The sequence below is a fragment of the Engraulis encrasicolus genome, chromosome 9 (genome assembly GCF_034702125.1).
Source record: "Engraulis encrasicolus isolate BLACKSEA-1 chromosome 9, IST_EnEncr_1.0, whole genome shotgun sequence".
Classification (NCBI taxonomy): domain Eukaryota; kingdom Metazoa; phylum Chordata; class Actinopteri; order Clupeiformes; family Engraulidae; genus Engraulis; species Engraulis encrasicolus.
The window spans coordinates 56,194,753-56,209,895 of record NC_085865.1 but is presented as its reverse complement, the minus strand read 5'-3'; the positions used below and the strand labels follow the sequence as shown (position 1 = coordinate 56,209,895).

At 45.9% G+C, this 15,143-nt stretch overlaps 1 protein-coding gene across 2 annotated transcripts in view; it reads left to right on the top strand.

Annotated features, from left to right (window-relative positions):
• Positions 1 to 14,277, top strand: part of qtrt2 (queuine tRNA-ribosyltransferase accessory subunit 2) — a 42,855-nt gene extending 28,578 nt beyond the window's left edge. Inside the window, exons 8-10 of one of the 2 annotated variants that reach the window (XM_063207484.1) lie at positions 27 to 55; positions 10,036 to 10,192; positions 11,647 to 14,277. In XM_063207484.1, the coding sequence (XP_063063554.1) occupies positions 27 to 55; positions 10,036 to 10,192; positions 11,647 to 11,893 (433 nt within the window). In that variant the 3' untranslated portion in view covers positions 11,894 to 14,277. Of the gene's footprint in view, positions 1 to 26; positions 77 to 10,035; positions 10,193 to 11,646 lie in introns of both variants that reach the window. The other variant, XM_063207483.1, reaches the window with a different exon arrangement.
• The last annotated feature ends 866 nt before the right edge of the window (positions 14,278 to 15,143 follow it).

The following is a 15,143-nucleotide window of genomic DNA, read 5'->3' as shown; positions in this document are numbered from 1 at the left end:
CGCGGATGCGCCCTCAACTTCCCTTATGACATCGACACCGACCCCGAGCTAGCAGGTAGCATCACCACCACCACAGGTGACACACACACACACACACACACACACACACACACAAAACAGAGCGATCTGCAGGTTAAAATATTAAAATATCACCCAAACAACAATACAGTAGTTTGCAGAGGTCTTAGTATTAAAAAGCGTTAAAGAAAGCTACAGATGTTTGACCTGCATTAGGCTTAACGAAGAAAGAAAAGAGTTTGAAATGACAGACTACACACAACGCAACACATCACGTTTAAATAATATGTTAAAAATCAGTTTGAAATGGCCTAATGCATGCAACTGAAGTCATTGTGTGTGTTAAAGTAATCTGGCAGGGGTGTGACATTGCAATGACGTCAATCAGAGAATCACTCTGCAATCAACCCCTTGCCTGGCTGATTTAGGGTTCCTGTGACACTCACAACTTTAGCTGTTAAACTCCTGTTAGCTGGCGAAGAAGGGTGTGTGCATGCGTGTGTGCGTGTTTGTTGCTTTTGAAAAGGTGTGTCATGTGTCGTGTGTGTGTGTATCTGCATGTGTGTGCTGTTGAAGGTGTGAGGTTTATGTTAATGCGGCTGCCTGCTATTGTTAGATATGAAATCAGGTTTATATGCATAACATACTGTAGGACGTGGCAATGAGAATAAGATAATGGAAAGGATTAGATATCAAATGAAAAGGATTAGATATCAAAGCCAAATGATCAGATATCAAATGGAGAAAGATGAATATGTAATGGGTTTAACTTGCTCTGCCACCTTAACAATGATGATGGGCGGACAGATGATGAAGAGGAGAATGACTGATGTTTTCATGTCTTTGTGTTATGCTTATTTGATCCAGGACAGATTGATGTTATTATTTATTTTATATAGGGCAATGCAGATTGGGCACTTTTTTATTATTTATGTGATTGCTTTGATTGCACTGCATCAAGCTCCATGCACCATAACAGATTATTTTATTTTGGCAATTGTGTTTTTTCCTGTTATCATTATGTGCACACAGTTTTGTTTTGGCATTTGTGTGATAAACACATTCTTCTGTTGCTATTATTAACGCAGCTCTGCATACTACTGTGTGTGTGACAAATAAACAACATTCTTCTGTTGTTGTTACCATGGTTGGATTGGCCATAGGGTGTATACGGCATTTGCTCGGTGGAAAGTTGATGATTTTGGCCTGCTCCTCCCCTCAATGAAATGAATCCTCATGCTGCTACAGTAGACCTCCCCGAAACAGTCCAATACATACAGTATAGTATATAAAGCATTTGGGTCAAAATAACTCGTATTCGGTTACCAAGCATAGTGTCACAGGCCTCATTGTCTCTTTCAATGCCTGGTGGACTAGCCTTGGCTGAAAATACCCGGCCCGATTTTATGAGCCAGTTCAACCTTGGTTGTTATTAACGCAGCTCTGCCTACTGTATGCTGGGCCCATTGGAAAGGAGCAGCATGATGAGCCACAACAGCTTAAGATGAAGATGAAGATGAAGGAGAATGCAAATCTCTTCAGCTTTGTTGTTGTTGTTGTTGTTTTTCCGGGATACTTGGGCTTCATGCATGCATCATCATCAAATGGCAACACCACAAAGTGCTGTATATAGTGTACATTATCTATAATGATGATGATTATGTTGATGTTGTGGCGCAGATTTCACATGCATGCACTATTTTGCGGTTAATGAGACCACAGTTATTTTCTGTGTGTTTGTATAATGGTGTGATGAAAGATCTGTGTTTCTACTGTACCGGTAATTGCAGCAGTGATGAGGGTACTGCTGATGAACAGTAATGGTCCTGGTTTCATGCACAGTGAAATGATTTCATTCTGTGTCATGTATGTAGATTGCGTGCTTTTATTCTATTCCATTGGCTGCCGTATAATCCAGCGAAATGTTGAGGCCGACTGATGATGATGATGGCGATGAGGATGATGACTACGATGATGGTGTTGATGGTGAGGATGATGAGGATGTATGTAGATTACTGTACATGCCGTTATTCTACTCCATTGCCTGCCATGTAATCTGGAGGCCTATTTAGGCCGACTGAGAAGAGAACCATGGCAGCATCTAATCTCCAACCAACTGATGTGTTCATGCCGTAAATCTGAGCGTTCGGGAACCAGATAGTTGGTTTCATGATGCAAAACGTGACGGCAACACGGACCTCAGCAGTTTCTGGGGATTACACCGTCATGCGTAGAACAGTCCAGAGCCTGGTAAGAATGCGGGGTGTGGGAACAGGCCTGGCCTGAAAACAGAACAGGAGACTCGGCAGAAGGAATCGTAAGGAGACTTGACTTCACGCTGCATCTCAGCAAAGTTGTTCTCCATAAGTCCCTCCACTTGGCGGCCATCTTGGTGGCACCTCAGGGCAGCTATTTTAGGCAGCAAGCACACACATTTCTATGGACGTTTTCTAATTGTTTTGTCTCATGTAGAACGTCTCTGAGCATTCTCTCGTGCCTCTTTTCTGTACATTTGTAATCACATGATGAAAGATCTGTGTTGTTACGTGGGGGAGTTAGAGAAACGTTCAACACAAGAGACATGTTATAAGAAATAAATAAATCTTGCTGTCCTTTTTAAGTCCTTGTAGACCTCACCGGGTCAGTAATCCAGAGAGTTGGCCGCTCCACTCCGTGAATGTCCTTGGAGAGTGACGTTCTGTCAATCAAAAGAAACCGGTCCAACTGGATACTCTAACACGGGACATGTTTTAATTAGGGGGACATGTTTTATTCTGTGACTTGTTACAGGAGAGAGATGTTTGATTCTGTTTCATTCTTATGGTGGTGTTTTATTGTCCTATTCTTATGGAGATTCATGCATTAAACCGTAGCCTCACATAGCTGCATTAAACAGTAGCTACTCTACATAGCAGCATGAGCGCTACAGCTCTCTCCCGAAAGGTGACAAGGACAAAAACTATACACTTTTCTATGTTCTGCCTCTCTCTCTATCTCGCTCTCGCTCTCTCTCTCTCTCTCGCTCTCTCTCTCGCTCTCTCTCTCGCTCTCTCTCTCTCGCGCTCTCTCTCTCTCTCTCTCTCTCTCTCTCTCTCTCTCTCTCTCTCTCTCTCTCTCTCCCTCCCCTATCTCTCTCTCTCTCCCCTATCTCTCTGTCCCTGCTGGTCTATATGGATTCCTATGTGTCTGTATCTGTGTGCACTGGTAACTGTCCCAGCATGACAGGAGTGTTGCACATCCACCTTAACTTCATGTGTGAAGCAGACTGTGTTACAGTATTTAGTGTGTGTGTGTAACAGTGTTCCTTGTGAGTGTGTGTGTGTTTATTTTAGAGTGTTGTGTGCTTATTCTATGGCATTTGTGTGTGCTTTTTATTCAAGGGTATTTGTGTCTGCATGTGTTATTCCAGGGCGTTTGTGTGTTTGCCAGTGCATGACAGTGTTTACAACCAGAGTGTCTGTGTTTGCAGCATCTGTACAGACAGCGTGCGTGCGTGCGTGCGTGCGTGCGTGCGTGCGTGCGTGTGTGTGTGTGTGTGTTTGTGCGCGTGTTTGTGCGCGTGTTTGTGTTTGTGCGCGTGTGCGCGTGTGCGCGTGTGTGTTTTGTATGTCTTTCTCTATCGGTTCAGATAAATAATTAGGTAACTGGAAACAAAAGCGACAATCTGAAAACCCCAAATCAATGCGGAGACCAGGGGACTGGAGGAGAGGTGCGTGTGTGGGTGGGTCCAGTCTCCAGAGGGCCTGTCAGACTGAGTGTGTGTAGGTGTGTGCGTGGTTTTGAGTGAGTGAGTGAGTGTGTGTGTGTGTGTGTGTGGGGGGGGGGGGATCTCAGAATGAATGTGTGTATTGTGTCATCGTCATCACCTACTGTGTCACAGCAGAGGACAAATATGCATAGGAGAACCACAGCAGAACATTTCACAATAACAGGAGTGTGCGTGCGTGCGTGCGTGCGTGCGTATGTACGCATGTGTGTGTGTGTGTGAGCTGTGGTCTCTCTGAAACGGAAGGAAAAGGTGAAAAGTAGCACGAATACAAACTGATTGGCAGAGAGAGAAAGAGAGAGATGGGTCAGGAGCAAGTGCATCATGGGACTCATGTGTCTAACCTCAACAGCTGACCGGTGTGGAGGAGGAGAGATGGAGGGAGAGGAGAGGAGTCTGTCTTAACCAATTAAAGGGAGGAGACTCACCACGGTCTGGCATTTTCATTCTTCCCACAGGCTCCTCATCACGCTGTTCTCTCACTCCTTTCATCACTCAGTCTCATCCCATCTTTATCTGCCTCCATCTTTAGCTACACCTCTTCCTATACAATCTCTCTCTTGCATCGCTCTCCCTCCTATCTGCCTCTTTCTCTCCCTCCCTATTCCTCTTTTTCTTCCCTCCTTTCCTCCTATCACTTCTTTCTTTGCATGCATTCCTCTTTTGCTTTCCCCCATCTGCTTCTCTCTCCTCTTCTCTTCCTCGGCCTCCCCCCTCTCTCCTTTCCTCCTTTGGTCATCTGCATATGTTTCCTGACAGTAAAAGGCAGTCTGTTCTATCCTTTCTCTTGTCTGTCCCCTCCCTCTCTCCCTCCCCTCTTTGCAATATCCGTCTCTCTCTCTCTCTCTCTCTCTCTCTCTCTCTCTCTCTCTCTCTCTCTCTCTCTCTCTCTCTCTCTCTCTCTCTCCATTTGTCTCTCGCTCTCCTCTTGGTTTCTCTTCATTAATCTCTCTCTTCTCTGCACTGTCTGCATCTCTCCATCTGTATTGATGCCCCTCTGCCCACCTTTTCGTCTCATTCTCGGTCATTGTTCTATCTCTCTCACTCTCGTTCTCCTTGTATCTTTCTGTCTTGCTTGTTGTCCTTCATCACTCTCCGCTTGTTACTCAGTTGTCCCTGACAGCAGAAGCCAACCCACCCGTCATCCTCCCCTGCCCTCCCTCTCCTTCTCTCTCTCTCTCTCTCTCTCTCTCTCTCTCTCTCTCTCTCTGCCTCTCTCTCTCTGCCTCTCATCACTACCTGTCTTTTTTCTCCTTCGTGCATTCCCTGCCTTTGTCTTTCCGAGATTCTTTTCATGTCTTTCTCTTTGCATCTGTCTGCCTCAGTCATTCAGTCTGTGTTGCGCGTGTCTGACTGTCTTGCTGTGTTTTCCAGTCATTCACGATGGAAATCCTTCACTGATGCACTATCCAAAGAGGCCATCATGTCTTAATTCCACTTAAGCATGGTGAAATACTTGTAACGCTGCTTTCACATCGCGTTAGGCAGAAGATGCAACTTGGCTTCTTTCTTGTTGAGTTAGATTAGATTACATTCGATTAGATTAGATCAGCCTTTATTGTCTCTTCCGCAGAGAAATCCTGAGTGGACACGAACTAACAAACAACAACAGATCAACACATAGTTGCAGCATGTCATCATGCCAGAGTGTTAATGACACGCCGATTTGAACCGTCTATCGCATTTGTGTATCATGCCTTTGCATTTGTTAAAGTTCCTAGATGCCTGCTGCTAAAAACTTCCACCAAACAAAGTTCCAAACCTTCAGTTCTTTGGCGTTGTTGTTCTTGGCATTTGCTTGAGGAGAATTTTTGTGTGTGGGGTGCATTGAGGTGTGTATGTTTTTTTGTGTCGCCTGCGCTCACGGCATTCCTCTGCTGCCAAGAGTGCGTGTGTGTGCGTGTGTGTGTGCGCGTGTGTGTGTGCGCGCATGCATGCCAAAAGACCATCAGCATGAGTTGGCCCCCACTGCTGTTGGTCTCTGTGTGAGAGTGTGACTGTGCCAAGAGAGCAGTCAGTTTAAAGAACAGCAATAATAGTCAACATTTCATTCCAAAGACCAAATTGTGCCAGTGTGTGGTTCTTCGTTGTGCATGCGTGCGTGTATGCGTGAGGTCCTTCTTTGTGTCTGTGTGTGTGTACGTGTGTGCAATGCGTCCCTCTGTGTGTGTGTGTGTGTGTGTGTGTGTGCGTGCGCGTGTGCGTGTGCGTGTGTGTGTGTGACTGTGCATGACAGATTGAGGGAGAGGTGAGAGTTTGTGTGTCAAAGGAGATATTTGCATGGAGAATAATATTCATCAGCATGTCAAACAAAATAATGATAATCAGCATTTAAACGGGACTCCAAATGTAGTCTCATAAGTGCCTGCACGTGTCTTTGTGAGATTTCGGACGCGAGCGAGTCGCATTGAGTAATCATTTGAGTCTCACAGGTGCAATTGTGTGACTGTTGAGTGTGTGTGCATGTATGTCTGTGTGTGTCTGTGTGTTTGCTTGTTTGAATGTGGAGTGGACAGCTGTGTGTGTCCGATCAAGCATATGGTTCATTGGCTGCGAAGAGCACAGATGGATTTGTTTGTTTGCGTGTGTGTGTGTGTGTGTTGTACATGTGGATTTGTTTGTGTGAGGGGGGAGCTGAATTGCATGGTTGAGTTATCTGCCTGTGTGTGTGTGTGTGTGTGTGGTTCAGCTATCTCTGTGTATGTCATCTGCATTGAATGATGTTAGTTTGTCTGCATGTCTGTGAACGGTTGAGGTGTGTGTAGGTGTGTTTGTCTGCATGTTTTGAATGGCACGGTTGAGGTGTGTGTGTGTGGGGGGGGGGGGGGTGTTTGTATGCATGTTTTTGAATGGCACGGTTGAGGTGTGTGTGTGTGTGTGTGTGTGTGTGTGTGTGTGTGTGTGTGTGTGTGTGTGTGTGTGTGTGTGTGTGTGTGTGTGTGTGTGTGCGTGTGTGCGTGTGTGCATGCATGTTTTTGAATGGCACGGTTGAGGTGTGTGTGTGTGTGTGTGTGTGTGTGTGTGTGTGTGTGTGTGTGTGTGTGTGTGTGTGTGTGTGTGTGTGTGTGTGTGTGTGTGTGTGTGTGTGTGTGTGTGTGTGTGTGTGAGAGAGAATGGCACGGTTGAGGTGTGTGTGTGTGTGTGGCATAGGTGAGTTATCTGTCTGTCACACCTCCACATTGCTCCAGCTGTCAATAGCTGTCACACATTGCTATATGGCCATGTGTGTGTGTAATGGCCAGCAAGTGCCTGTGCACATCGTTATTGACAGGTGGCAAGTGTGTGTGTGTGTGTGTGTGTGTGTGTGTGTGTGTGTGTGTGTGTGTGTGTGTGTGTGTGTGTGTGTGTGTGTGTGTGTGTGTGTGTGTGTTTTCATAGTCATGAAATGGCTTGGAACTCAAGGTTTTGCTTGACATGCCATCTTGTGTGTGTGTGTGTGCGCGCACATGTGTGCATATTGGTAGATGCAGATGCATTCTGGCTGCCATTGACACTCTAAATGCGGTCACACACACACACACTCTTTCTTTCTTCCTTTTTTTCTTTCTTTCTTTCTTCATGTTATCAGGGTTCGTACGGTCATGAAAAACCTGGAAAAGTTATGGAATTTGAAAATTCAAATTTCCAGGCCTGGAAAAGTTATGGAAAACGTATTTTTGGTCAAAAGTTTTGGAAAAGTCATGGAAATCCAACCAGTGTTTCATCAATTATCTTTATGAAGTTGATGACGCGGGATAATAAAATGTAAATGTTCGAGTTCTCGTGGAAATGTTGTCTAGTGCAGGCTGCGTCTGCCTAACCATGTGTTGCCAAATTGAGTGGGTTTCAAATAACGCATGTTGTAATGGCTCCAGGCGGGTTTCAAGCGTTTTTGGCGCTAGAAATCAGTCACACCTGGCAACCAGCCTCGTAACGCGCGAGCTAGATGTAGTGTGTGCGTGGTGGTGGTGAGAGGTGATCATACTTCTAATCCTAGAAAAGAAATGTGGTTCTGTACGATATTACAGCATGTCGCGAAGTGTTACTTCAACAATGCGCGGCTTAACTTTCTGAAAAGATGATCAACAATGGCTGGAGAGGACGAAAGTTGTGATGTGTCCGTCCGATATGGGCGAAGCAGCGGCACTTGTTAGCCACCTGAAGGGCAAGATGCAGCAGCCGGTTACCTCAGCTACTAACAGGTTAGCAGAATACGCGTTGTAAAATATTTAGCGGTTCCACTGAAACGTAGCTAATGCCAAAAGGAATACAATCCTAAGACCTGTTTGGTCTTGGTTTAATTTGCCAGATAGGGCACCAAGCGAACCTTTATGCTTTCGGTAGGCCTAAGCCCCGAGATTTTGATATTGATAAGCAATGCACCTGCTGCCTGCGAGTGAACTTTTACAGTGTGCTGAAAGATTACATGAAATCCGTACAGTAGTCTATGTGCAGCTGACCGCGAGCCAAACGATTACCAATGTCGGCATGACGCGCCTGTTTTGAAATACGGTATGAACGGCAGCGTGACTTGAGTTTGAAAAAGTCATCTGTGGCTTTGTTTTCAAATCGGTCAGATCGTTACAACACAAAATGAAACTCACAGCAGCATCTCCTTGAGTGGGCGTCAGACTAGAACTATGCCACGAGCAGTGCAGTCTCTCCTTTTTTTTTTCTTTTTTTTTTTTGCTCCAGCAACGACCACAACAAATGACAAAACATTATCATTCTACAGGAGCTTTGGACTGTTGTGCTTAGGCAGGTGTAGTAGGCAGGCCTATGATTTCTTACTTGGGCAGGATGAGCATTTATCCATCTCCATAGAGAGCATGTTGATACAAATTTGTCTTCATGATGATTTCACGACCTAATTTGCTATAGGCTGGCCTAGGCCTATTCATTTTCATTTCTGACTGTACATTAGACAAGCGAATTATATAACATTGGTGAATAATAGCAGAATTAATGTAATACAACATGAAGTATAATGGTTGCTTATAGCTTGTAGTAAAAGATAACCTATAGTAGCCTATGAATATGTTTATTGTTTACATATTTGTAATATAGGCTATGTAATATATAATATAATATGCCATGGTCTATAGTATAAATATATACAGTAATTACATATTTATAATATAGGCTGTAATATAATACGCCCCCACCCCCCGCGCGCGATTGGTCATTGGTTTTTCGGTCCTGGAAATTCAGAAAAAGGTTTTGGAAAAGTCATTGAAAAGTCATGGAAAAAAAATGGTGAAAAAGTGTATGAACCCTGTGTTATGTAAAGTACACTTTTAATCTGTGACGATGGTTCACAATGAAGGAGTGATAAAGGCGTCTCTCTCTCTCTCTCTCTCTCTCTCTCTCTCTCTCTCTCTTGTTCTCTCTCTCTTGTTCTCTCTCTCTCTCTCTCTCTCTCTCTCTCTCTCTCTCTCTCTCTCTTGTTCTCTCTCTCTCTTGTTCTCTCTCTCTTTATCTCTCTCTCTTCCCCCAACCATAGAACCATTACAAACACCCATACGCAGAATGTGTGTGTGTGTGTGTGTGTGTGTGTGTGTGTGTGTGTGTGTGTGTGTGTGTGTGTGTGTGTGTGTACTGCTGTGTGTGTACTGCTGTGTGTTAGAGGAGCCATGAGTGTGAAGGGACACTGATGCTGCTGAGGAGGGAAGACCTGTTTGTGTGTGTGTGCATGTGTGTGTGCACGTGCATATGCGCACGTATGTGACCAGACTCACAAGGTCGTGGCAGAGTTGGCCGTTTTAAGTGAGGAGCGAGAGGACTATAATGTGGGACACTTAGGCAGTAAAAACAAACACACGACACGCACACACAGTATGTGATATCTTTGCTGTTGTTTTATAGGATATATGAGCCTCTGAGGATTACCTGGTTTAATGACGGCTCCTTTAAGTGTGTGTGTGTGTGTGCGTGTGCGTGATTGTATGATAACTGCACACCTTTCACTGCAATAGCTGTAAAAACAAGCACAAAACATACACACACACACACACACACACACACATACACACACATACAGACAGATACATCTAAAGAGAACATTACTGAAAAGGAGAATGAGCCTCTGGGGATGGACTTGTTTTAATGATCACTGCTCGCCTTGTAAGAGTATGTGTGAGATGTGTTTGTGTGTGCGCGTGCGTGTCTGTGTGTGTGTGTTATGACTCCCTGATGAGTAGGAGGGGGCAGAGAAAGACTATACTGATGATCTCTTGGCCTCTTCATCTTGTGCATGTGTGTTTGTGTTTCAGTGTTGGACAAGGAGAAGGAGAGGCCGGTCGGTGTTGATGTGGCACAAGAGAACGGCAGCAGTGACATCAGCCCTGACGCCATCAGCGGAGGGGACAGCGGTGACGCGCCCAGTAAGACAACAATGACGCGCTTCGAGATGGACCTGAGGGACAAGAGGTAGCGCGCACGCACACACACACACACACACACACACACACACACACACACACACACACACACACACACACACACCTGCAGACACCTGCAGACACCTGCATCAGAGACGAGAGGTAATACAGTATCTGCGAGAGACACACACACCAGTCTGGCATCATGCAAAGTCGTTTGTGTTTCACGCTAGTGCATTCCGTGTTGTGGTGCAACGCCTTTGCTTGTGAAGTCGTGCTCCACAGCACCGCTGAAAAGCAGTTTTGTCACATGACCAAGTTAGAGCAGTTTTCCTGCCGTCGCTGCGAATTTCTGTTGGCCGTGGCGAATTTCTGTTGCTAAATGTGAAAATGCTCCGCTGTGCCCTGAGCAAAACCATCCATAACCCTAACCTGTCTGTAAAGCAATGTCTCTCCTGCTTTATCAGTACCAACAACAAACAACCAAGGAAAATGGCGAAATAGTGCTCGGGCTAAAACCAACCCTAACCCAGGGCGTTGTGGAGCACGAGTTAACATGCACACATCGTAGTACACACATTCATGATAGATGGCTCAAGTCAGCGTGCTATCCAAACGCAGTTGCATGATGCCATGTCACACACACACACACACACACACACACACACACACACACACACACACACACACACACACACACACACACACACACACATAGGTGACAGTGGTGACATTCTTAGAGATTTACCTCAGAGAAGAAGTAATATTATCTACAGGTCAACACACACACGCACACACAAAATCACACACACCTGTGGAGGTAGAGAGGAGGTTCCTGTTTCATTTCTTTTTCATCGTCGGGGGAAACCAGCAGAACGGAATGGGATGATAACACTAGGATTAACAATATTATTACACACACACACACACACACACACACACACACACACACACACACACACACACACTACTATGGTCTCTGCACCGCTGCAGACAACAACTTGTAATCTATGCAAGAAGCAAAGCCACAAAGCGACACAGACACAAAAAGACTTGATTATGTTCTATATGCCACTGCAGAAGCAAATGTATTATCTTCAAGAGCTCTAGACACACACACACACACACACACACACACACACACACACACACACACACACACACACACACACACACACACACACACACACACACACAAACACAAAATATTTTGTTATCGATGACAGCAGCACCAAGGCACAGCAAGAGAAGTCATCTGGCATAATAATGGCTCAGCCTGCCACACCAATAACAGCTAACCTTTACTTTCCCCTTTACTTTTCCCTTTTTCCCTTTTCTTTTCTTCTCTCTTTTTTTCTATTTTTTCTCTTCTGTTCCGAACTGCTCTCCTTTACACACATTGTCTCTCTGTCTCTCACACACACTCTCTGTATCTATCTATCTCTCTCTCTCTCTCTCTCTCTCTCTCTCTCTCTCTCTCTCTCTCTCTCTCTCTCTCTCTAGGTATCGTGAGGACTTCTCTCCGCTGGTGTCAGGCTGTGGCTGTTATTGCTGTCAGCACCACCAGAGGGCGTATGTCCATCACCTGCTCTCGGCCAATGAGCTGCTGGGGCCTGTGCTCCTCATGCTCCATAACTCCGCCCACTACCTGGGCTTCTTCAAGGCGATTCGCCGAGCGCTGGCCCAGGACCGCCTCCCGGAACTCAAGCAGAGGGTGATGCAGGGCCACCGTCAGGAGGACGGACAGTAGCCATGACGATGACAGGGACTTCAATGTCGATGGTGACAGTAGCCCTGTGGGTGACAGGAGCGACAAGGTCATTAGGGACAACAGGCATTGGCCAGGAGCTCCAATGTCGTTGGGGGTATTGATGTATTGATGTTTTCAAGGTTACCAAGGTCATTGGAGACCGCAGCAATGTGGCTCCAAGGTCGATGATGTGTCCATGTTTTCAAAGTTATCGCGGACATTAGTGATGTGATGGAGATGCTTCAAGGTTGTTGGAGTCTTCAAGGTCACCTTGTCTGTATCCCAAATGTTCAATAGGTGAAGATTTTGGGCTGATTCCAAGGCTCCATTCCATTATCCAAACTCCTGTCCTCCCTTGCGCTATGAGATACTGAAATAAACTTCCTTCTACTGTCAGCGACATCTTGCAACTTCATCACGGGTCCACAACCACAATTCAGAGGTAATTTTCTCATTTGCATTCGGGGTATTGAACGGGTAAATGTTCTCCAGAAGTTGTACCTTTTGGTTTCATCACGGAGGTGGGGCGTCATCGAAGAACGAGTCCACAAGCGCAAGTCGAGGAGTTTGGATAATGGAATGTTTCTCAAGGGACCGTTGGGGCCACATCGCCTCACCTCACCTCACTTCCCAGGACAGGGGACCCAAGTGACGCTGGAGGCACACACTGTACTTTGCTTTTTATATAACTATACTGTATCTGATCCTGCATCTTTACAGTATATGCGGATAATCCAGAACTCTGAAGGATGCTCTGAATCATACCATTGTTTCGGACATGGTTGTGTCAAGACCCACAATGGCGCAACGCCCTCTTTTGCGAGCTTGAGAATGGTGTTGCAGCGCGAGGTCACGCACCAGGCACTTGGTGTGTGCCATCCGAGTGTCAACCTGGCTTAAATGGTATTACTGAGGAGAGCTGTAGCTCCAGGTACATGTGTGTTTCTGCTGAAAAGTGCAGCATCATTGTGCATCAAGTAGCGAGACCAAAGAGAGCATCCAATAGGAATAGCACCCATAACACCATCGCATAATGATAGAGAGAGAGAGACACACACACACACACACACACACACACACACACACACACACACACACACACACACACACACACACACACACACACACACACACACACTCTCTCTCGTAGTACACTCTCGTAATAATGTCACCCATAACACCATCCCATAGTAACAGCATCCTAATGGACCTGACATTTCCGTAGAGCTTGGGAGGTTGTTTTGGAGCTTGTGGGGAACAAAGGGTGTGTGTATGTGTGCGTGTGCCTGTGCCTGTGCTTTTATGTGTTTGCGTGCGTTTGTGCTTTGTTTTTGTGTTTTTGCGTGTGTGTGCGCGCCTGTGTGTCCTCATCATTTTTCCATGAGGCAGCAATGCCACCCAGGACACACACACACACACACACACACACACACACACACACACACACACACACACACACACACACACACACACACACACACACACACACACACACACACACACACACACACACCCCTGCTGGGCCTGTGGACTGGAAGTGAGTCTTCACCTGCGAGGGAAGCAAACTAATTAATATCTCCCATCGCACCCCACAGACTTTCTCTCTTTCACACACACACACACACACACACACACACACACACACACACCCCTACAACTACAGTGCTGATCTACTGGATAGTTCAGCGTGCGTGCACGCGCACGTGTGCGTGGAGTCTATTGTTCAGAGAGTGTTTTCCCAGCAGGACTGTAGCTGTCTGACCCAGTCTGCTCTGCTGTGTAAGATGCTCCCTCACTCTTTTGTTTTTCTCTTGTGTGCTTCTCTTTTGTCTCCTGAATATTTCCTTAATAAGGTTGAGCTTCTCTCCTTCCTAACACACCACAGCCAGCCCTCGGCCTGTTTGTTTTGTTTTTAAGCTGCCATCTCTTCATTTTGGCCCTGCCCTTTTTAACAATGCTTGACGGCGTTCTTTATTGTAATTTCACGGCACCAATTATAAACCTTTTATTAAATATGGAGCTTCATTTGTCACGACTGTCCAGCGGGTTGCCTTCTTTTCTCTTGCCATCTGTTGTAACTGTCTGACCACCTGCAGAGACTGTATGTGCGTGGGTGCGTGCACGTGCGTGGGTGTGCGCGTGTGCGATCATAGCCCCCCGTCACCACCTGTCCAGGTCACTTTGGCCAATGACCGGTGATGTGATGAGCCACTTCGACGAATCTCACAATGGCATGAGGTGTTTTGACCAATCGCATGGGATTTACTGAAACTCTTTGGCTAACCACAGGTGTAGTGATGAGGTGCTGTAACCAATGATGGCGTTTTTATTGTAATGTCACGGCTCCAATTATAAACCTTTTATTAAATGCATTTGTCACACGAGTGTCCAGCGCTTCTTTTTGTTTCCTCTTGTTGTCTGTTTTGACTGTGTGCTGTGTGACCACCTGCTAGCAAAGATGAATTACTGCATGGGCCTACCAGGCTCAGGCCCACGCCCAGGGGCCCAAGAGCCCAGGCGGGCCTGAAGCCCAAGCCTCCGTGCTACAAAAAAATCCAATTCATTATTGGTCTATGTTCTCATAGTGTGTTAAAATTGCACTTTTAACTACCGCATTTTCATTGCCCTTAACAACAAAGGCCATCTAACTTCTTCATTCCATGGTGAGGGGGTCTTTCTTGTTGTCTGGCCCAGGCCCCCATGGAGACATAATCATTATCCGCCCCTGCCTGCTAGTGGCACCTGCGGTCCAAATAAGCCAATGACGTGGGTAAAGAACGCTAGATACTGTATGGACCACCACTTTATGTTGGAACAAATGGCTCGGGGTCCATTTCCAATATCTAAGCTCCCATCCTCTCCTTGTGCGTCCGGCCTCGTCGTTTGAGACAGTATGCCATTGGCGATATTCAATATCTCACAAAAGCACAATTCAAAGGTAATTTTATTTTACCATTTGCAGTCAGCATGTTTTGTAATGGGGAAAAGTCCCCCAAAAAGTTGTTGAGGCTAGGCTGACAGCGGAGAAACTTTGTTGTTTTCTCCACGGAGACGGGGTGTCAGTGAAGCACGATTACTACCTAATTAACAGATTACTAGATGAAGTGCTTTGGACAGTCACAGGTGATGTGATGAATCTCTTCAGCCAGTCACAGGTGATACGATGAGTGTCTTTTGTTGCCAATTTGCCGGCGTTATCTGATGAGAGACCAGCTGACAGTCGGAGGTGAAAAGGACCCTGGGAGATTGG